The sequence below is a fragment of the Zonotrichia leucophrys genome, chromosome 20 (genome assembly GCF_028769735.1).
Source record: "Zonotrichia leucophrys gambelii isolate GWCS_2022_RI chromosome 20, RI_Zleu_2.0, whole genome shotgun sequence".
NCBI lineage: Eukaryota > Metazoa > Chordata > Aves > Passeriformes > Passerellidae > Zonotrichia > Zonotrichia leucophrys.
The window spans coordinates 4,414,569-4,438,748 of record NC_088189.1 but is presented as its reverse complement, the minus strand read 5'-3'; the positions used below and the strand labels follow the sequence as shown (position 1 = coordinate 4,438,748).

The following is a 24,180-nucleotide window of genomic DNA, read 5'->3' as shown; positions in this document are numbered from 1 at the left end:
GCTGGCTTTCAGTGCTCTGTAATTAGAATAACAGCCCTGTACGTGTGCAGTGAGTGTTTGAGAATGGTGCTACAGAGCATTACAAAACTGCTTTTACAAATTCCACAGCCTGGAAGGGACCACCAGGTTCCCTCCATCCTAAGTCTGCACTTTCTCTTCATGCAGAAAAAGATACACAATGGGATTGTTCTCACCTCCATCAGTCTTCCACCAACAGCCAGCAAGAGCAAACCTCTCCCTCATCCCCCGAGATCCCAGCAGAGCCCAAGCACCACACCACATGAATACCCAAAAATCTGTGAAAATTTGAGATTTTTTTTTCAACTGTACCTGGTTTAGAGCCTTCATCAACAGATCCATTATAGACTTGGTTGATGAACTCCGGTCTGTTGTCATTCATATCAATCACATAGATGTAAAGGTCAATGGGATTCTCCACCTTGTTTCCATTCATGTCCACTGCATGAGCCCGGAGCTGGGAATGAGCACAATGAAAGCACAGTATCAGCAACTGCATTTGTTGCAGAATGAGAGGCTGTTTTGCAAGGATTGACTTTATGTCGTAAATACTTCCTCAAAATTGAATGGAGCCAGTATCTAATTCCAGCAGAAAGCACTGACATGGTTTCCATCTACACTCGACTCACAGTTTTTCAGAGCTTAATACAATATTGAAATAATATTTTGAAACAGTGATTGTCAGTGGAAACACTTCAACTCTGGTGTAGTGATGCTATCTTATCTCCTTCACAGCTCACAGACCACTCTATTTTAATTTTTAAGACATATTGAACCTCGTCTGACAATCTGAAAAGCAAATTTTGCTTAGTTCCAAATAAAGTGAGGAAATGATTTTGAGTGAGAAGTTTCTTATGGGAACCTGCAGCATTTCACACCCATAATACTGGGGATTAGTAAGTGAAGAGATTTCAGCATGATCTTAGTGATGTTTATTCTTTGTTTAATCATGGTCTCCAGGAACAGCAACAGCTACCGACCCCATTGCTCTGTACACCAAAAGACATTTCAAAAGTCCCTTTCCTTCAAATAACGGGAATCCCCATGGCACTAAGAATGCAATTTCTTCAGGCTTCAATAAAATACCCAGTGCTGAGGCATTTCAATAACCAGAGCCACAGTGTTAAGCCCTCAGTTAAACTGGAACTGCAGCTTTATCTTATTAGCAATAACCATCAGTAATAATGCCCAGAAACAAGAGCATCTGTTTTCTGAACAAAAGAGACAGATACAGCATGTCAAAATGAGTAATTAATAAAACGAAGCAATCACAATAGTCTGGAACAATCAGTAACCAGGTGAAAAAAATGGAGAGGTTTCTCATTAGAGGGAACAGATGGCTACTGTAAATGGTGTGTGGCTGAATGGTGTCGGGAGAGCTCTGACAGTGAGGGAAGGGCTGCACAGCTCCGACCTGGCTGGACCTGGGGAGGCTCTGCAGATTTTGGCCACCATCCCTCTTCATCTCAGCCCCTGTGAGCACTGCTGAACCCCCACCCTGCCACGAGAACAGGGGATGGCACTCGGGACGGTGTCACATCCCACAGGGCTGGTGGGCTGGGGAAATGTCAGAACCCAGGACATTCCTCTGACTGCCCTGGAGGACTCGAGACCCTGGTGAGGGGCTCACAGACCTTGGCACAGAGTCAAAAACACCTGTGCCTTTGATTTTCACCCATGGAAAAAATTACTGACTTTGTGTGAAGATTTACACAAGAGTTTGAGTAGAATGATAGCTAATTTGTCACAGGGTGAAACAGTAGAATTCTTCTTCTTCTTCTTCTTCTTCATCTTCTTCTTCTTCTTCTTCATCTTCATCTTCATCTTCATCTTCTTCTTCTTCTTCTTCTTCTTCTTCTTGTCCTCCATCTTCTGCTGTGGTGGTGACACTTCTGGATTGGTTTAGAGTAGAGACAGACTGTCTAACATAGGTGATAGGTATTGGAAAATTATTGTAGATAAAGTACATGTAGTTCTTAGTATAAAAAGCTAACACCACCCCAAGGGTGGTCATTGTGCCACAACCTGACCTTCTGGACAGATCTCAACAGGTCAGAGAAAGATTGTTATAGATAAGGAAAAAGAAACAACTTTGAAAAGCAGAGCCGAGGAATCTCAACTTCTTCTTTGGTGGTGGGGCTTGGACAAAAAGACTCTAATACCTTGAGAGCCCTTTCAACCACAGAAAACCCAAGAGGGAACCAAGGCTTCAGAGGACATCAGCTTAACAGAGTCACACAATGGGCTGGGCTGGAAAGACCTTTAAGCTCAACTAGTTCCAGCCCTCTGACAAAGGCAGGGAACCTTCCACTGGACCAGAGTGCTCCAAGCTCCATCCCCACCGTGCTTGAACACCTGCAGGGATGGGGCAGCCACAGCTCCTCTGTTCGCGCCAGGGCTGGCTGGGAGATGGGGCTGAAGGACAGGGACACCCCAGCTCTGCCCTCCAGCAGGATGGAGGCCTCTGCTCCCTCCCAGCAGTTCCCCACACCACCAGGCTGCTGCTGGGAGTCAAGCTGACTTTACAGGGAGGTCTCCAGCTCCTCTGATGCATGACAAATAAATGTGCTAATTGCATTAGCCCTGCTTCCTGTCTTTCACTCTCGCTGTGCTGGTGATTGATGCAACTTTCCCCTTCATGTATGGTGCTCAGAAGTCCAGAGCTTAACAAAAGGAGCTGCACACCATTAGGATGGGCTGGATTAACATGTAATCAAGCAAAGAGAACAAACTACCACATGAAATGAGCTGGGGGAAAAACACTTTCTTTTTTTTCAAAGGAAATTAAGCAGCACGTTTTCTTTAAAGCCTGAAGAAGTCCAGTTTTGCTTTCAATACAGGGTGTACCATTTGTGTTTCATGACTTGCAATGCTCTTAATATCTGCATTTCTTTCCTACATAGGAACTGCTTTGGCTCCCACCTGTTGAGCTATCCTTCATCATGTCAGATGTAGCAATTCAATAACTTTACAGTCAGAGGTCAGACTGTCTTTGAAAAAAAGTAATTCAGAGCTAAAATTAAAGTTATTATCTTCAAACTGAGGCAGCACTGGGCTCTCTGTTACAGCATTTCCAGCAGCGGAAATGGTTCCATTCAGAGATAAAGCAGAGAGCAAAGCTGGTATCTCCCCCCTCAGATCTGACTCTCCCCCTGCAAATTTTTAATTACATTCGATAGCTTTTGTTTGAAATCTCCAGGAGTAAGGGATTTCTCAGCAATGCACATCTATCTGCTTGTTGCACTCACCGAGCACACGTACCCATCAGCGCATTACTGCCTGCACTCCAGGCAAAAAAAATTCAATAAGCAAGACTGCAGGGATCTCATCAAACCTGTGGTGCCATGCTCAAGTGTCCTGAGCCCAGCACCAGCACTGGGACAAGCCATGGGAGGCAGGCAGTGCTGGGCACACTGCTGTGGTCACTGCTGTGGCCACTGGTGTCCTGGCTCAGCATCTGCAGTGCCAGGAACATGGCACCCTCTCTCCTGCTCCTTTTTTTGGCCTGGCTTCAGTGAACATTTCTTTCCTTTTGTGCTTTTTTTGCATTCATTTTCTCTGCCTGTTCTCTCTGAACAACTCTCATGTGCCAGTGCCTCCCTATCTCCCACAACATGTGGCTTGCCTGTGGTCAGTGCCAGCTGTGGCAAAGGGAGAAGGGAGTCCTGAGCCACAGGGTTCAATTTCAACTCAATGGGAGCTCTTCCTGCTAAAAACCATTCCTTGTTAGGAGACAGTTCCTCACTAGGGACCATCCTCAGCAGAGAGAGCCAAGGGAGGAGGGACTCCAGAGGGTCAATCAGTGTATGGGAAACTGGCTGGATCTCCAAGGCTGATCTACACTACATTTCCCTTCCTTAATTCATCTTCTCCTGCATTCTTTTGTCCTTCTTTTGGTATTCATGAGGCATCCTCAAGCTGGACAAACACTTTGTTCTGGAGCCATTCCTCAATGGCTGAGATGGGGCTCATTTTTGTGAGCATCACCTGGGCCACAGGACACATGCCAGACCTAGGGCATGCACAAGTACTCAAATGGGAGCTGGTGGGTGCCTGAAGAGACAGTTAAGAAACATTTATAAAGTTAGTTTGAAATATTTACATTTTCCCCAAGAGGAAGAACATGACAGGAGTGAAGAAGGAATAAAATCAAATTAAATACCTTGCAAAGGATTCTGAAAAATTAATACACGTAGCCAACTAATCTCTAGCTGATGCATCATCTGCTGCACCAGCCAAGGAGCTGGCTCGATATTCTTTAACAAATATTGTTTAAAAGTGTGACAATTATTGCTATCATATTCAGCAGCAGCTAGCACAGGTCTCTGAGGTTTTCCTACTGACAGTTTCCAGTGTAAATGTAGCTGTTGGCATACAAATGATTTGGTATCATGATTATTGATTACACTGGAGGCTGGTGGTATCTGAAGGTAGTTAGTCAAAGTCAACACAGTGAATTGTGTTAAATATGAATATTACTTAGGCACTAATACTACTAATACAAATATACATTATCAATCAGTGACAGAGCCTCTAAGCAATAAGCATACAATGTCATGCCTAATTTGTGTGCTCTTAATTGTGATTAAAAGTTCAATTTAGAGCATTGTGACTCAAACGGCTGGCATTATTCAACATGGCTCAAAATACTGGAATTATCCCTTCATTTGTAGTAAAATTGTTTTGTTCCTTTGCATTTAAAACAACTCTCTGTCAGTCTATACCCCACCTGTTCTGCTCCAGCCATTTCTGAGGGAGTATTTCACCAGCCTGAAGCTGACAGTGCATACATGTGTCTGGAACTGGATTAGGACTTCCTTCAAAGTTTCCCTGTAATGCATATTACTTGAGTATCATAAGCAATGATTACTTACTGACATGTTTATGCTGATGTCTTTTGAAAACAGAGCTTGAAAAACGTCTTGGAAAACTAAGCTACCAATTTTCTATCCCTTGTACTTGCCAGGCCTAACTGCAGCTTAATACGAAGCTGGTGTCTGGATCAGAAAAGACATTCAGAGCCACTAATTCTGTCAGCAGCACCAAGGGGACCTGGGGAGCGCAGCTAAATGAGGCCAGGAGAACTCATGCATATTAAATATCACTACCTGCTGCACCTTCCTTGGCATGCAGGGAACATTCCAGGGGCTGACTGCAAGGGGGGATGCAGCACACACACAAACCTGCCCCAGTGAGAGGGCTGAGAAATGTGGGGATGTGCCCCATGGATATGTATCCCATGGATGTGTGTCATATGGATGTGTGTTCTTTGCTGTGTGTCCCTTGCTGTGTGTCCTTGTTTTGTGTCCTATGGCTGTGTGTCCCTTGCTGTGTGTCCTTGTTTTGTGTCCTATGGCTGTGTGTCCCATGGCTGTCTGTCCCTTGTTGTGTGTCCCATGGGTGTGTGTCCCTTGCTGTGTGTCTCTGGCTGTGTGTTCCATGGCTGTGTGTCCCATGGCTGTGTGTCCTACAGATGTGTGTCCCATGCTGTCTGTCCCTTGTTGTGTGTCCCATGAATTCCTGTCCCATAGATGTGTGTCCCATGGCTGTGTGTCCTACAGATGTGTGTCCCACAGATGTGTGTCCCATGACTGTGTGTCCCTTGCTGTGTGTCCTATGGCTGTGTGTCCCTTGCTCTGTGTCCATGCTGTGTGTCCCTTGCTGTGTGTCCTATGGCTGTCTGTCCCTTGCTGTGTGTTCCATGGCTGTGTCCCATAGATGTGTGTCCTTGCTGTGTGTCCCACAGATGCATATCCCATGGCTGTGTGTCCCTTGACTGTGTCCCACAGCTGTCTGTCCCTTGGCTGTGTGTCCCATGGCACTAATGACACCAGGGTGGCTCCCAGGGCATCACTCAATGCCACCTGTGCACATTGTGGGGTTGGTTTAGTGGCTGCAGAGCCCTTTTTACTTTTCTCTGCTCGTATTTTCTCTGTGTCTGGGATGCCTGTGAGGTCCCTGGGGAGTTTGTGCTCTGGTTTGGAGTGCAGGCACAAACAGATGAGGCCAAAATACAGCTGAACTTGCTATCACCAGCACAGAGCACCTGGGCAGGGGCTCTGAGTCCCAGATGCACATACATCTCTGCATACCTCAACTCGGAATGATCCTCCCTAAAAGTTCAAGAATGATCACAAAAACAGGGGAAGTTCTGCTGCAGAACTCCTGATCTAATTAGAAAAAAATCTGTTTCACCTTAGGGAACGAGGCAGGTTTCATCAGACAAATGGCTTGCTGAATGCAGGGAGTGTTAAAACACTAGTATTTTAAAAATGGTAGTCCTGGAGCAATACAGATAATTATGCATAAGAAAATATGTGTTGAAAATGTGGGAGTTAATGAAACAGAACTCTTGATATGTAGCCTTACAAAGACTTGCAAATTATTGTTCTTTCTTTTATAATTAGTTTTTAGATTACCTGGGAACAAAAGCAGCAAGGACAACACTCGAGAGTGACAGAGATGCTGAAAAGATTCGGGTTTTTTTGGGGCTGCAGAAAACCTGGAGCTGTGTAAATGCAGCCACCTTCAGCTGGAGCACAAGGCTGCATAGAAAAGACACAGAACTCCATGTCCTGCTGGGTCAGAGGGACCAGTGCTGCCTTGCAGCTCCACTGACATTCTCACTCAAGAGCAGAGCTACTAATTCAAACTAAAGGAAACCACAGCAGATCTTAAACAAGTTTAAAGGTGGCCAAACACTCCAGTTCACATCAAAGCTGACACCTCAGTCACTGCTCTTCCAGCACTCAGTTCAAACCTGGCTCCATGTTGCCTTTCCTATCAGTTAGAGACTGGGCTCTATGAAGTGGCATAAATTCATTGACTTCTTCAACTCTCCACTAGCCAAAACTTTGATTTTCTTTCTGGAAATGGGCCAAATTTTTTCTCATTTCCAGCACTGATCATTCCTACTGTAAGTTTCTTCTCCAGTGTTTGGGTCATTACTGTGTGCATGGTGTATTTCTAAAGGCTTTGCAAAGGGTTAATAAATGAAAAACTGATTTCTGATGGTTCAAGAAATCATCAATCCATTGCTACGGAGGCTGAAGGATCTAAAGGTCATTTACAGACACAGCTTAAAATATTCTTCATCACCTTCTACTATTCTCCTAACAAAGATTTTTCTATCATTCAGTATTCCTGTCTATAAGGTCTCATAACATACTTATTCTCTCTATAAAATACATCTTCCTGTAACCTTCAGAGTATGAATATGCTTATTTACATATGGATGCCACTAGTTCAAGGTTTCTGTGAGGAACAGCAAAGGCTGGAAATCCTGTGTTATGTACAAGGCAGATTCATCCCATCACCTTTGACAAGGCAAGAATTCAATTTGCTGAATTCACTGTGACTGGTAGGTTCAGTTCATCTTTAAGGGGCACAGGGTTTTTTAGGATGGAGGACAAAATTTGTTTCATCTCATGTTTTTGACTGCGAGTGTCTGATCGCAGACATCACAGCGGCTCCATCAAAAGTCTTAACTTTTTTATTATTGACTAGACTGTTATAATAACCTGGCACTGCTGAAACAATATCAACAGCGCTGAGACGACACACACTTTATCTCAAATATTTCTTCTCCAAAACAACCTCTCTTCATATTTTCCTAGGCACAACAAACAAAATAATTGTTCTTGTTCACAGAGTATAAAATAATTTTTCTTCAGATCTCCTTTTACCCAGGGGAAATCTCTTTTTCCACCCAACTAAAGAGGTAATCTATTTTCTTTATCTCTCCACCCCAGCCCAGAAGCTGTGTCAACATGGTTAACTGGATACCTGATAAAGCTGACAGAATGTGCATCTCCGACGGCGCCGTTCGGGACGCGGTGTCACTGCCAGTGACCCGTGCGCTCTGCTGGCATTACAGCCTCCCTGGGAAGGGCCATTACCATGCCAGGAGATGGGCTAGGGCTGATAGCAGCCCATGAAACAGCCTTTCACAACCACTCCAGCTGATGCAGAAAATGCTTGAAATTTTGCAGGGCTATCATGCAAGGGGCAATCTATTCTTTTAGCAATTTGTGGGACTGGATGTGCTGTGCAATTACACTGTGCAATATAAGAGCTGGGATTTATATCAAAACACAGCAGTCAATTACACTGTGAGCATTCTGCAGGTAGAGAGCATTTGATGAACTAGGATAGCACGAGGCACCATCACTTTTGAGTGTAATTAATCTTAATTAATTCCCTGATATTTAATATTAGCCTATCTGCGTATTTAAAAACCTATCTGACACACCCCCATCATACTGCCTGAACATCTCCTGGTGAATTAAAGTGAAAAATGACTATAGCAATTATTGCATGTTTAGATGCAGTAATGATTCTTAAATGAGTAATTTCCCAAGACATGCTAATGTAGTGACTGGCTTCTCATGGTTTTGGGTGGTTCAGTCTACACATAAATTTGCATGGATTTAACAAGCAGTGTGAAGTTGCACCATTTTAAACAAATGACTCTGTGTCTGAAAAAGACATCAGTTTATCTCCACTTTCATATAATCACAGAATTGTTTAGGTTGGAAAAGCCCTCTCAGATCAAGTCCAACTGTTCCCACAGCACTGCCAAGCCCATCACTCAACCATGTCCTCAAGTGCCACATTTACATGGCTTTTGAATCTCTCCAGGGATGGTAACTTCACTACTGCCCTGGGCAGCCTGTGCCAGGGCTGGACAGCCCTTTTGGTGAAGAAATTTTTCCTGATATCCAATCTAAATTTCTCCTGGCACAACTTGAGGCATTTCCTCTTGATCTGTCACTTCTTATTTGGGAGAAGAGACCAACCCACATGGCTACAGCCTCCTTCCAGGGAGTCACAGAGTTATGAGGTCTCCCCTGAGCCTCCTTTTCTCCAGGCTGAGCCCCCTCCAGCTCCTTCAGCTGCTCCCCATCAAACTCACTCTCTCCACCCTTCCCCAGCTCCACCACCCTTCCCTGGACATGCTCAATGTGGTGAGGGGCCCAGAACTGAGCCCAGGTTTGAGGAGTGGCCTCAGCAGCGCCCAGCACGGGGGGACAATCACTGCCCTGGTCCTGCTGCCTCACTACTGCTGACACAGCCCAGGTGCCACCTGGGCACACCTGGCTCACGTTCAGCTGCCACCACCCAGCACTTTGCACCGGTTGGGCTGATCCAGCACGCCCCTTCTTGAACCCAGCAATTGTGGGCCCAGCTGGCAGTCAGGATGTTGGATGCTCACGTGGTAGGAAGCTCTCTCCTCCCTGTCCATGGGCCGGGTCACGTACATCCTGCCCGACACAGGGTCGATGTTGAAGACCTCCATGGGCGGCTGGTCGGCTCCCACTCCAGTGATGCTGTACCTGATGTGGATCTCCTTGTCCTTATCCGAGCGGATCTGGAGGAAATAACAGAGACAGGAACCCATCAGTTCAGGACAAAAGCCACATGGGTGTTTAAGCAACTTTAAAAGATCTGGGTCCGAAGGCTGCAGAGATGTAATACCACTGTCGGTCCTGACAAGGGAGCTGAACGCCAAAGATTTGGTGAAAAGCCATGAAAAGTACATTCCACAAAGTTTCAGCTGTTTTGCTCCTTTTTAATTAATGAGAAATCACTGAAATTGTGACTTTTCAACTGAGATGTGGAAGAGCCTAAAATGCACAAAACCCACTGTTTACATATTACTGAAATTCTGATCTCCTGAAAGTATCCAAATTTTTCAGCCATACCCAGAGTCTCCCAGCCATTAATCATTTCTGAAAATGCTGTCTGCAAGCTCCTCCATTGTATTCTCAGTCCTGGTAACTGTGCACACAAATACTCCCATGAAATTCAAAGAACAGGGCTGTTTGCTCCTCTTTGTCCAACCCTGCTGGCTTGACAAGGCCAGCCTGGGAATGCCCAGTGGGATGTTACCATTTTATGTGATTATTTGTTGAGGAAAAATATGTTTTGGACACTGTTTCTGAAAGCCCTTCCCTCCTGCACCTTGAGAACAACACTGCAAGCCGAGTACAGCACAGTGAGTTCCATGAACCTTGGAGACAGAGCTGAGGAAAAAAAGAAGGGAGGTTAATATGTTGTCCTAGCAACCCTGACTATCTCTTTAAACACAAATTTAATTTTCTGATCAAATGCTGAAAGAAGTTCTTGCAACAGCATGACTATTCCCGAAAGAAAGTGCAAGGTACAAATAAATTACCACCCCCTGCACCATCACAAAGTGTCTTGGCACTGCAAGAAGCGATGTGCATAAATTTTTCCCTAACAGGTCTGTGAATACAATGAGGCAGTGGGAAGATAATAGATAGAGCCCTGGTAGCTGAATGCAAGTTGGCATCTCTGCTACAGCAGCTGCACCCTTGGAGGGGCCTGAGTGAACTTAGTGGGAGCCTGTGTCCCCCAAACTGCCTGGATTTGGGGAGAGAAGGTCATTTTCCAAGGGAAGAGGAGGCTTTGCTTGTCAGGCAAAGGAATTGAGATGGGGCTGTGGGCTGCTGCACACTCCTCCCATATGTGACCTTCTGCTATTCCTTCCTCTCCTGACACAGGAGGCTGACAAGACGCTGAATGTGTCGGTGCAGGGCAGTATCAGAACCCTGGCTCCCAGAATCTCCTTTGATACCTTTGTCCAGATCATTACCAAGTTTGTACACTGTTTTCTTTGTACTTCCCCCACCAAGCTGCCTGCTCCTGCTAATGGCTAATCATGTCAGTTATTACCAGGCACCAGGATTGATCTGTGTGGCACCTGCGCCGCTGGAGCTGCAGGTCAGGGAACAGACACAGCTCCATTTGTCTTCTCTCCAAAGGATTCTCTGCTTGTTACACTGTTAGCACTGAGAAAACTGACTGGACTTACACTGGTGTAGTCACTTAAAAGAGGGCCTGGGGACACTGAAAGTGCCCTCATGCTGCACAGGAGGATTTGTCCAGATTTATGCGGGGCTAGTGGATATTTGGAAGAAAGATCCAAGTAGAGAAGCCATGAATTCAACCTTCATTAGCAAATCTGTGGGTGAGGAAGGGTGCACTAAAATCAAGCGCTGCTTGCACGACTGTGCTTTCAGTGACAGCACTGCCACCAGTTTGAGAGCTGAAGATCACAGTTCCCATTTTCAGAAGGTCAGCCCTGCCCTGCCAGAGGGAAGGGCTGGAAATCGAGCTGGTGGCAATGTCTGTGCAGGTGCACAGCTCACACCAGGGAGTTCAAGCTCCAGCCCACCACATCCACAGCTGGAGCCAGGCTTAAGGAAAAGTGAAAACAGGAAGACACTGCTGGACCTCCAGCTCTGAGCCAGGGTGGGGTTCCCACCTTATAAATTAAAAAGGGTAATGTGGGACATGCAGCTGTGCGTCTGCACAACTCCAAACAACATATGATGTAAATTTACCCTTAAAAAAGGTGGAAAACCCCCTAAACAACCCAACAAAGGTATTTTGCACTTCTACCCAGCCCCAGCCTGGCTCAGCTATGGCTGTGCTTGAGCACAAACACCAAAGAGCTAAGCAGACACTCCAGGGAACCAAAATGGGGGCAGTTTTAACCCAAATCACAGGAGGGAAGAGCCTGTTAGTGGACATTTTTCTGCTCTATTTCCTGTTGCATATAGTACCCAGATCCCATTGTGATAGAAGCATTAGAAATGCATAGAGAGAGACAGAAACAGGGAAAAGGAGCCTGGATTTAAATATTCAGTGCTAAAGGCACTATATTTTATTTTTGGGAAACGCAGATAAACAGAAGCTCTCGAAGAAAGCTATGTACAGTTTAATAAAGTGCACGCTATAGGATGTCCTTGCAGCACTTTTATTAGCATTAATAGGGTCTAAGCTGTCTGTATGTAAATCATTGCAGATCTAGGAGATGAAATATATCATAAGACCTACAGCCAATTATACTGAGAGAAAACCATGAGCTAATTATATTGCATTGAGCAAAACATAGATGGGGGAAATATACTGCAAATATTCAGCAAAGACTCCTTATTTGCTGTTAATTGCAATCATAGCACAAGGGTTTGCCTCCTACCTATACTTAAATCCATTTCCAGTAAATATACAAGGGTGTGAAGTGTTCAGGAAAAAAAATAATGTAAGAAGTAGCACTTGTCACAGAAAGTTGCAAAGACCACTGACAATGAAGCATAGTACATTTTACTACCATGGAGATGTTTATCACACACATACTTTTTATATTGGAGCATATAATTTTATCCTCTTAATGAGATTAAAAAATAATAAAAAAAAGATTTTTTCATTAATCCTGTAACATTTTGACCAAAGGTTTCATTTGCCTAATTCCCAGGGTGCAATTTATTAAATCTTGTTGAGAAGTTAAGAACATTATCTGAACACAATGCAAGGTTTACTTCTTTTGTTGAAACGGTTCCTGGAGCAGTTTACAATAATAATAATAATAATAAAAATAATAATAAAGCCCTCTCTATTGCCAAGGAGATCACTAAATCAGGAATAAAAATTACAGGTTGTGGGGATTTACTGGTTCAGAAGGGAGTTACTTTTTCCTTCATTCAGCCTGGGAATTGTGAAGATGGTAACAGATCCATATGATAATCTTCTGACTGGAGAACATACACATGAATTTTCCTTTCATTTATCTCTCCTTTTATAATGCAGTCAAGAGGTATGCAGGGCTCTGGGTTACAGAACAGATGGCAGAGGGATGGTTTTCCTTAGCTGCATTTATACATTTTTTACTCGGAGAACCCTTGGAGCTTTGAGCTTCTCCAGTGCCTGGCATGATACAACTCTGCATATGATGATGTGAGCAGGATGAATGATGATGGCTGATGACTGTCATAAAAGGAATTTGCTTGCAAAGCAGCTTTTATGCTCTAAAAAGCCCCTCCGGGATGGAGCTTGGAGTGGATTGATTCACTGGTGAGGGAAAATGTCCCAGATCAAAAGGCAATTTATGTTGGAAGATGCAATCCCTTGTTCCCATCCTACCTCATGAACACAGGGAGCATTTTCCACGCAGGAGCCCTCAATAACTGTGACAGATACAAATGGACCGTCTGGAAATGTGGGAGCAGCCACCAGAGCCCCAGGGGGAGCAGCAGCAGAGCCAGGGCCCTCTCTGGAGCTGCCATCCAGCAAGGACAGGGCGGCCCTGCGGCCCAGCAGGGCCTGCCTGCAGCCCACACCACCGAGGAACCACCCAGAGCACTGCAGTGCTTGCAGCTCAGAACCAGAGCACCCAGACTCTGCCTCAGCCCTTCTTCCTACAAAGCGATCCAGAAACAGGAGAATTGGCGCAATTTCACAACGTGGGGATTTTCTACTGCAGGCTCTGATCTAATAGCTAAAATGTTTGAAAATGAACACTGCAACTCTTGAGACAACACAGGGCTAAGCCCTTCCAAGCTGGCCTCTCCTCAATGTCACATTTAGATGGAAAAGCAGTGTTTGTGGCACAGGATTGCATCCTGCTTTTACAGATAACATCTTAGGGATCGTGCATCTCCATCAGGATTTACTGGGTAGCAAAACCATTCCCACAAACTTCACTGGTGAACAGAATTCCAAGAGGTGAGCTCCTCTAAGGCATCAGATTTTATCACTGTTTTCCTTCTGTTGATCCACACCCTCGTGCTCCCAGCACTGCCCTTTCTTGCTGCTGGATTCCCAAGCCCTCCTCCCTTGCCCTGGCAGTGACAGAAGCCACCAGAGATCCACCAGAGATCCCTGCAATGCTCCCATGCCCGAAGCAGGGCTGGGACATGCAAAGCTGCGTGGTCAGGAGATTGGAGGGCACCATTGAGACCATAAATTATACAGCTTTTGGAGCACGGCATTGCCAGGAAAAGAAGTGTTCCAATGGAGACTGTTTAGAGAGCAGTAAAGAAAATGCCTGGAGGGCCAGGAAATGGGGTGTGTAAGGAAAAGCTGAATGAACCAGGACAACTGAGCCTGCAGAAGAGGTGACTGTAACAACAGTACTGCTGTACCTAATAAACTACATTTAGAGAATTTCATAAGGTATCTGTGGTCTGGGTTCTGCCCATCCCTGCACTGTGCCTGGAAATGTATCTGGGAAAGCAAAGCAAGGCATTTCTCCTCTGTTACATTTCCCTTCCACAGAACGAACCAGAAAATAAATTTCCTTTGGAGTTCTTTGTCTTGCTCTACAACATATGGAGTCAAAAATGCCTTCAAAAAACACTAAGTTTACCATACAGAATAGTATGCAACATTTGCACTAACATGACCTGAGGATACTTAGACTTGATTTTTTTGTTTTATAAAACCCATTATAATTATTAATGAACACATAAAATAATGTAAATGATAAGCAGTAAGTGTCTTTTATTATTAAGCTCTTAGCTATTTTGCCCATTAAGAAAACCAAATTAAAATAATTGAAGATTATAATCTGTCATGCATTCAAAATGCTCCATAGAAATTCAGGCAGGCAAACATATTCAAAGCCTTTAAAAGAGCACACTTAAGAGTCAGTCTAAGCATTCCAGGATTGGCTCATTAATTTTAGTGGAAATATTTTAATTCAACTACTCTTACTGTTTATTGAAATCTTTGCTAAGGACTTATTTATTTTTAACTGAATTTGCAATATGTTTAGGATTCATTTGTATAAAAGTTCTTAACTCTTATTTCACAGTTGTTTTAGAAGCCAGTAAAGAGACACATCTTTAGCCCCGTATTTCCAAACAAATTACTGCATGTTGCTGAAAGAACCACATATGGTTTCAATAAAAAGACGCAAAAGTCAAGCAGAGAAAAATTAAGACAGATTTGGAGACCCAACCAGGTGAAGGTAACACTTAACTTCTGTCTCTTTCTATCACACTTGCCAGTGACCCCAAGCTATGTCCTAGAAGGAAATGAAAAAAACCAAAAATATCCTCTAAAACAGTTCTGTCTTCAGAGGAAACCCTCTCTTCTGTGCCTTGCAACCCAGCATTTTCACTAACTCCAGTCCTGGGTTTAACAGCAGTTTGTCCTTAAGTGTTCCTCCACTCCTGGACAAAATGACCATTAACTGAGCCAAGTGTCCATGGTGGTGGCATTTACAAACAAAGTTAAGCAGGGAAAGACCTCTATGGCAAAGAAAGAAGGGATGGAATTGCACATTTTAAATTGGGGATTTCTTTTTTTCCTCACCTGGGACTGGTTTCATCTCACACATGATTTTCTAAAAGCTTTCTATCTGGTCTCAGATAAAAAGAAGAGAAGTCTTTCAAGGGTGAAATCCATCCTCCCAAAGGCTTAAGAATACATCACATTTCCTGGAAGAAGTGGTTTTCTTTTTCCACCAAGAGAAAGAGAACCAAGGACTACACCTAGACTAGAAACCAAATTACCACATGGTTGTGATTCACTGCTAAGAACTTAAGTTTCTTCCTTAAAATACAAATCCAAAGTCAAACTGTAAAACGTTCCCTTTGCCTCAATGGCTGGATCTCTCCCATGTCAGGTTAAATCTTCCAGCTGAAATCTCTGCAAAGTGATTTCTAATGTTATTTATTTTGATGATAAGACAGAGTCCAAGCAGTGCTCCAGAGAGATTCAAGCTGTCATTTAAGCCATTAATGTAACTGATGATGCAGCCTGCATTAAAGAAACGAAGCTATGAGATGTGTGAACCCAAAAGAGGAGAACCTCTCCTGTGTGCCTGGCTTGTTCTGTGGGACCTGCAGAGGAGCCCATTCCTATCCAGCCATTCCTTCTCATCCAGCCATTCTCATCCAACCCATTCCCATCCAGCCCATTCCCATCCAGCAATTCTCATCCAGCCCAATCCCATTCTGCCATTCCCATCCAGCCATTCTCATCCAGCCTTTCCTATCCAGCTGTTCCTATCCAATCCATTCCCATCCACTGCATTCCCATCCAGCCAATCCCATCCAGCCATTCCCATCCAGCCATTCCCATCCATCCCATTCCCATCCAGCCATTCCCATCCTGCCATTCCCATCCAACCTTTCCTATCCAGCCGTTCCCATCCATCCCATTCCATCCATCCCTTTTCCCATCCACCTTTCCCATCCAACCTTTACCATCCAGCCCTCCATCCTGCCATTCCATCCATCCATCCATCCCATTCCCATCCAGCCATTCCCATCCAGCCACTCCCATCCTGCCATTCCCATCCATCCCATTCCCATCCAGCCATTCCCATCCAGCCACTCCCATCCTGCCATTCCCATCCATCCCATTCCCATCCAGCCATTCCCATCCAGCTCTCCTGCTCCTTTCCAGGAGGATTTGCTTCCTCTGCACGCACCCTGCGAGCGCTTGGCTGAGGTGCTGCACCAAATGTTCAGCTGCTGACAGCTCCCAGCATTTCACAGGTCATTTGGCTTCCACATGGCTCCCTCTGTCCAGGGGCTCCTCTCCAACCCTGCTGCTCCCTTCAGGCCAATTACATCCACATGGACACACTCCTCTGGAACCTTCCCTATGCCCATGGGGAGCTCTGATAGTTTTTATGCCTTTCGCTTCCAAGTTTTTTTGAATTGTTTACCAGGATTTTTCTCCTCTACCTGGATGAAAATGTAACACTGAGCAGATGGGGAACAGCATATCAATCAGGCTCAATAAGGAGCTGGTAATGCAGTGGGAGAGAATTTCTGCCTGCAACTCTGGCCAGTAACTGTGTGCGACCCCACGCATAAGCACAGGATGAAATTGAAGTTGTCAGACTCACAGTCTAATTCAAAACTACCATTATTCTGCCTGGGATAGAAGTGAAATAACAATGCTTTTGCCTAGAAAACCAAATTCTGTACATGATGAGATGACACACTACAAGCACAGAGTACCTGGCGTGCAGCAGTGCATCCAGGCCAAGGATTTGCTGCAGCTTAACTCTACTTTCCTACCTGCTGAAACAGCAAAGAATTTATGTTTTAGCTTGAGTTATCCTGACACAAAAAGGCTGAAGTCTGCAGGGCTCAGGGGGGCAATCTGCTCTGTGTAACTCTGCAGCTGGTCAAAGTTTCTGAGTGGTGACTTGGGACTGCCAGAAGCTCATATCAGGTCTCTGTCTTTACCAGTGAAAAACTCAGTAAACTGCAATTTGTTGCATGGTCTTTGTGATTAAATAATTAAGTAATTATTTATCTCTCCCACTCACTATTATAAAGGTCAAGAAGCCAAGGTGCCCATATCAGGAAGTGGCCAATGCTAATGGATCTTCCCCATCTAACAGTAATTGATATGGCACAGTCATTTCTAAAGCAATATGTGCCTTTCTTTGGGCTTTCTGCAGCCTGAGAACTCCACTGTGGAAATGCTTCAGACTGTAGCACGGCAAGAGAGAGGGAGGAGAGCAGCTCTGATGGGAAAAGAAGATTACAGAACACCTCCACGTGACCAACATCTTATCACTGCCAGAACCTTGATAGCAGAAGCAACAAAACTAATTTTTACTACTCTTTCCCTTATCTCTCTTGCACGAGAGCAGATTCTTCACTGCAGTGACTGAAGGCATCCCAGTGGAGCTGATGTGCTGCTATCAGGTGAATTTTGGCCCTGAAGAACCGAGGCTGGTTCCTGCTGTGCAAGATGCAAGGGGCTGATAATGCCTGGCTGGGATTTGAACCAGATGCACAAACCCTCCTCTGCTGCAGAGGATGCTCTGTGACAAAAAGTGAGAGGAAATACATCTGAGAGCTCAAAACACGCTGTTCTTACTCCTCTGACAGAGGAGCTGTGACAGGCAGGAGAAGATCATCCTTCATAATCTATTTGAGAAGGGCTACCCACTGTTTCTGTGCAGAGGGCACCATCCTGCAGCACCTTGGTGCAGCTGACCCCACTGCTGCCTGTGATGGCTGTGCCCAAATGAAGACAAAGTCAAGAAAAACAAATCATGGCAGTGGGAATTTGTCCTCATTTTGTTTTGAAGTGCATCTCTCCTGAAGCCTCATGTCCTTACATCATGTCTGCCACAAAGCAAGCCTGGAAAAGAAAATCCAGCACCTTTCTGGGTAAAACTGAGCAGGAAACTCGAGTGCTCAGTGCAGAAGATAAATAAGGGCAGCAAATATTGACCTGCACAGGAGTAACCTGATCACTGTAACTAATGATTGAGCCCCTCAGCTGATATAAATCAGTGTAGACTCAGTAGCTTCAAACAGAGGCACGCTAATTTATTTCAGCTCAAAATCCAGCACATGGCATTTAAAAATTTAGCAGCACAGCAGAAGAACAAGTGAAGGATGATTTTCACTCGACCCATGGCAATTTACCACAAGCAGCATTCCTCTTGGAAGGACAGTGAGCTGGGACACAGGGAACAAGCATTCAGGGGAGAACAAACACACTGGTGTCCTCAGGAAGGAAGTTTTTCCCAGACTCAAGGGATATAATTGGTCTTAGTGTGTGTGACCTTTGCTTTTGTAGTGGGCTTGGCTTTGCCAGAGTCATGCACTGAGCTCCCAGTGCATGATGCCTACAGATATCCCTGATCATGGAGAAGTGGTGCTGTGGCATCACTGTGAGTGCTGCCCTCAGCATAAAATAAAGCTTTTGGACCTGCCTGCAAATAGCTAACAATGGGAAACAACAATAAAACCCTCCAGTGTGTCTATTTTGGAGAACAAAATCTGCTGAGGCTTGTATTTGAGACACTACTTTGGGATGCTTGCAGAGCAGGATTTAAAGCTCTGCAGCTCTCAATGTCTCTCTAAAAAGTTTAATTACAGGAAAAGCAAACCTATTTGTTTGTTATGTAGGGTAGATTACACGGCACAGCATATACAGAAGTTATTTCAATGGTCAGTAAAAGGAAACACCAATGTGAGGAGGCAGGGAATGAAGTTCTGTCTGTGCACCACGGGAGCTAAAAGACATCAGTGCAGGTCTAGGTTTGATGATCCTGAAGGATCCTGTCCAACCTGAGGTATTCTATGTTTCTATGATTTATTGACCAGTGAACAAAGACAGTGTGAGATGTCATTGCTCCTAGGACTCACCCTCTTTTGTTACACAGACAAAATATTGAATCCTCCTGGATAACTCTTCCCTATGGCCAAATTCTGCCCATGCATGCACACATATGTTTCCTTCCACAGCAGCTATGCTGGGCACTCCAGAGCTGTATTTTCCCTTCAATAAACTTGCAGAACAAGAGCTCTGTGGTCAGGAACACCCAGAAGGTGACAGCAAACATCAGGCTGGCTCACCCATCCCGCACAGCTGGATCCAGCCCGTGCCCACACGCACACATCTGGTGTGCGGGCCCACAGCTGCATGCAGGACACAGCAGCTGCAGGACACACTGCCAGGCTCATGCCAGCTCCCACCCTCCCAGGCAGCTCTCCTGTGCCCTCCCATCACCTCCCTGCAGCCCCTGCCTACGCTCAGGGTGCCCCAGAAGCTGCAGCTCCTGCACCAACACCCCGAATTCCAAGGCTGCCTTTCCCTCTGGTGCGGGTGCCCTCAACTCAAACACCCACTGCTTGTGCAGATGTGCCTCGTGCACCAGGGATGGGAGATTGCCTTCCAGGAAATTTCAAACCTGGCTGAACTCTGCTCATTTGGAACGAATTCACAGGGCTGGATTTTTGGCAAGTTTTCCTCTTTCGTTAACTCTGTTTCTGTGTGGGTTTGATCTGAGACCCCTGCTTGCTTTGACTTGAATTCATGTTAGACTTATTCATGTGACTTATTGATGTGCTTCCCATCCACACACTTCTAATGCAAGAGGCAGACAGGCCAGCTTGAGGACATGGCACCAGAGATTAAAAAAGAAAAATAAAATAAAAGCAGTAATTTCTGACACATTACAGAGCCTTTTCATATCTCACTTCCATTTATGGCACATTCTGGTTCTGGATTTAACTCTCCAAAGCAACTAAGAGTCCTCAAAGATCACAAGCACAAGTTTCTCACCCTCCAAAAACCCCAACAACAACAACTGCATTCAAATAATCAATGATTTTAGAATCCAGACTGGTCTGGGCTATCTGTTCTTAACTCCCCTTTTAACTGCAGATGCTCTGATAGACATACGGAATTTCTTGTTTAATTTCCTTTTTTTTTCTGCAGTATTATTAATTGATAATTTAATTTTTGATCTGGTGAATTACATGCATTATATGAATTCACCATCAGTGAAATGACAAGTTTAGAGCAGAATAGTTTAGGTAAGCAGATTGTCAGTGCTTATGGCTGTAAGACATAATTATGTACAGCCAACTGTGTAACGCGCTTGAAAAAATTATAAGCCTAGGCACAGAAATTAAAATTATTTCAAGATGAAGTTGTACAAATACAGCTGCAAAAAGCTGCAAAATCCTATTAATTTATGCCAACTATAGTGGGTAGTGCAGGGGGGATCCAGCCCCCATCTCCCTGCCAAAGGAAGTTTAACACCCAGTGAATAAAGGGCTGGGTGTTTAAACAGAAGATTATTTCAGCTATTCTTTACACACTCATAAACTTGTGGGCATCAGCTGGTAGCTTGGAATGATGACTCTCAGCATGTCAGGGCAAACATTAAACGCTAAATTACCATATGTCAGCTCAGGGTGGTTAATAATTCTCCTGCATCTTGGACAACTTGAAGGTTTTCCTGAAATTGCTGTCAAATCGAATCTTTCCTTCGATCAATAAAGGAGCACAAGGAAATCCACTATTTGTGGTGTCAAAAAGAATAGATTAGCAAAATACTGTAAATGCAGCTGGCAGGGACAACAAACTGCATTCTCTTAGCTAGAGATACCCAATAACCACATCAATACTTCCAGTGAGGAGACCCACATGAGGAAATGGCAATGTCTGCTCATCACACACCTCCTGCTCTGCTCTGGCTGCCACCAAAGCTCCCCTGACCCAGTGCTACCTGTGCATCTAACAGGCAGCAGGTAATTATGGGAGCAATATTTGTTCTACACCGCTGGGTCCATCAATTGCAGCCAGAGGAATGAAATAGAGAACGACTGCGAGCATGGAGAACACGTCTGACCTGCTGCTTGTTTTCCAAGCTGTGTAATAGAGATATTTCTGGCACTACCGAGGATCAGGACCAGCTGGGAACAGCCAAATCATGTAGGAAATGCAGAAATCTCCACACTAGGACTATTTAGAAGAAGACTACCCACCCCAGATCGTGCTGCTTCTGCCACTTTTACTCTCAGTCAAGCACCAGCTACAACAAACACATGCTACTCCAGCAAGTAAAACAGATTGAAAGAGATGTTGCTTCCTCTGTGCATTTGACAGCATCAATGACACATTTCAAGATATTCAACTCTGGGAAATTGGGATCAGATCTCCAGTTCAACCGTGGTTCCTATCAAAACACCTGAAACCTAAATCAAATTATTCCTATGGTTTCCTGCACATCTTACCATGGATATATAGCATAACTGGCCATGGGCTCCTGTGGTGCAGCCACAGGATGCTGCAGCCCCTATGTGAGCCCAGGAAAAGATTATTCCTTACCATGAGCAGACAGAAAAGGTGCTGCCCTGCAGATGGCTTTGCTGAGCAGCACCCAGCCTGCTCCTTGCTCCCCTGAGCAGCCCTCCAGGTTTCCAGCAGGGCTGGGAAACCCTGCTCCAGTTTCTTTTATTGGAGCACTAATGAAATCTGAGCTCTTACAACATCTCAGTGTTTTCTCCTGCTCTTTGATCTCTTCACTACATTCACTGTCGTGTCAGATTTTATAGTACAGTTGTGAGTCAGAAATATGTTCTCTGGCTCTTACAGATCCATCCCATCCAGCACACACACCTTCCCAAAGCTTTGTTGGAGCCTGATGACAGCAGGAGTGAACCTGAAACACAGTGGTCCCCAACAACCTTTAAAACCATCAGCAGTGAGTAAGCAGAACCCATTTCTTACAGCACATTTTCTGAGCATTTTGATTTTTGGTAATTCAGGTCACTCCATCCAATACCCCGTTGCTGATAGATTTAGTTGTAGCAGTTGTTCTCAGGCTGCAGGGCCCTGAGAAAGTGATGTGAAAGTTGCTGGTTGCTGGTAGCAGGAAATTGCCTTCATAATACTTTCAATTTAAAAAAGTTGGTAATGACGCAGGGAATGGGTCCTGTGGGAACCAGGGAGGTTGAAAATAATCCACCAGCCAAAGAATTGTGAACTGCTGACTTTGGGCATTTAATTGGGATGGAATTACAGGTCATCTCCCTCCATCAATCCTGTGCACACTCCAAAGGTGATACTAAAAAGGAACAGATTATTATTATTTCATACAGTATCTTATTTTTTGTTTGGCTTTTTTTTGTTTTTTGTTTTTTTTTTTCTGCATCAGAGGAAATTAAAAGAAAACATTCTGCCACACACCCAAACCATGCAGCTGCTGTATAAGCCATGCCCTGCTCTCTGAGCTGGTATAAACCAGCACAGCTTCTCTAAGTTCAGCTTTCCACAGGCTGACCCAGTATTTCTGTGCTGATTAGAGTGGGATATCTCTTCATGTTTATTTCTGGGAAAGCTCAAAGTTGGCTCTTGTGCCTTTGAGGAGCTGGATGTATGTGGGGAAATGATGTTTCCTCAAATTCTAAATCTTCAAGGCTTTTTCTTTTTTTTTTCCTTTTTTAATAAGAAGCAGGAGGAAGATTTCCTGACCCTCTGAACTATCCCTGGGTTTGAATACACTACATGGCATGCCTGTAAACACAAGAAGAAAGCTCTTGTGTGAAACTTCTTAAACTGCAGAGGATGATGGACAGCAAATGGGATGCAAGCCAAGGAACATGACAATTAGCACTGAGAAAGTTTTCAGGGTTTATTCCATCAGTCAGCACTTAAGGAGGCTTTGAAGGGGAAAAAGCATCCTTTTTATATTAATCCACTACTTCTGCACTTTCCCCCTATTCCATGGATTTAGTGCTTAGCTGCTAAATATCTATATGCAGAGCTTTATTAAGAGGAGTTGGTTTACTTTTTGAAAGATTCCACATCCATTAGTTCAGAGAGAGAAAAGAGGCAAAATCATTTCTCCCGCTGCAATACCCAGAGTTTAAATGATGATTTACTCTTCCCCAGCTTTTAGGACTTAAAGATGCGGATGAGAAAAGAGCTAGCATTTCTTGCAATGGAATTTCTGGTCATCACCTTACTAAAAAGTTGTTTGTGCTACTGATGATAAAGTAATGCAGTAAAAGCAAAGGGAAAATCCCCCCTTTTCTCCCCCTTTTCTGTCTTGGCAGACTTCACATCTGAAGAGGCACCTTACTGTTCCAAGATAAAATATTTTCTTTTTTCTTTAAAAAGAAAAAGTTCTCTCAAGCAAGAACTTGGGCAACAGCAGGGGACAATGCTATATGAGTATTAATTAGCAAATTCCAAGCGAATCCTAGCTTGTGCTTAGCAGGGTATGCTTGAAAACGATGTGAACTTTAAAAATGTTGTGTTGAGCACACAAGTTACAGCTTACTTGTTATATATTTTTTAATAAGCCTAACAAAGAAACAGTTGCTTTGGAAGGGCATCTTACTCATTTCCTCCATGGCCCTGTTCCCAGGCATTTGTGCTCTTGCCCATTTCTTTATCCTGAGGTTGACAGTCACTCTTAGCTCATCCCTTCTGGTTCCAGGCCATGACTGTGGGTGGCATTGTGCCTCTAATTAAGAGATGTGTGTGGGGCTGTCCCCTCAGTGACCTGCATCACCTAGCAGGGTGCACATGGCACACCCATCACCTGTGTGCCCCTGGGATCCCCAGGATGTGCCTCCTCCCCATTGAGCAGTGCTGCTCCAGCACCTCTGTGCCAGGCTCTGCACCACAGCCCAGCAGGCAGAGCTGGGCAGTGGCTGCATCTGGCAGCACTGATGGACTCTAATCTAAATTTCAGGATTATTCAGGCTGTGATTAAGCTGGGGCACCTGCCAGTGCAAGGCTCATCAATTCCCTTTGATTTGGAAAACTTTGCATCTGTGTCAGAACTTCAATTTCAGTGCAGAGCTCTGTGGCTGCTTTTCCTCTCTTCCCCTTCAATACTGAGTTTAAAAGAAATCAGGAGCTGAGAGAAGGGACTGATGCACTGGTCTGGGGTAAGCAACCACATGAGTATTCACTCAGGTAGCTACAAGGAGAAAAAGATGCCCTGGGCAAGCAGAGAAACGTGAGATTCCCAAATCTCCTTGTGCTTCCCCTTAGCCTGGCAAACAGAACTGACAGTGCACAGAAGAGCTGGGGGCTATTGCAACATAAAGAACAACTGCAACA

The 24,180-nt window shown here is 44.6% G+C and overlaps 1 protein-coding gene across 2 annotated transcripts in view; it reads right to left on the bottom strand.

Annotated features, from left to right (window-relative positions):
• The window catches only part of CDH4 (cadherin 4), a 412,119-nt gene that overhangs the window by 85,823 nt on the left and 302,116 nt on the right, over positions 1-24,180 (bottom strand). For both annotated transcript variants that reach the window (XM_064729703.1, XM_064729704.1), the window contains 2 exons: positions 9,233-9,388; positions 331-475 (listed from right to left, as the gene is read on the bottom strand). In XM_064729703.1, the coding sequence (XP_064585773.1) occupies positions 331-475; positions 9,233-9,388 (301 nt within the window). The remainder of the gene's footprint in view (positions 1-330; positions 476-9,232; positions 9,389-24,180) is intronic.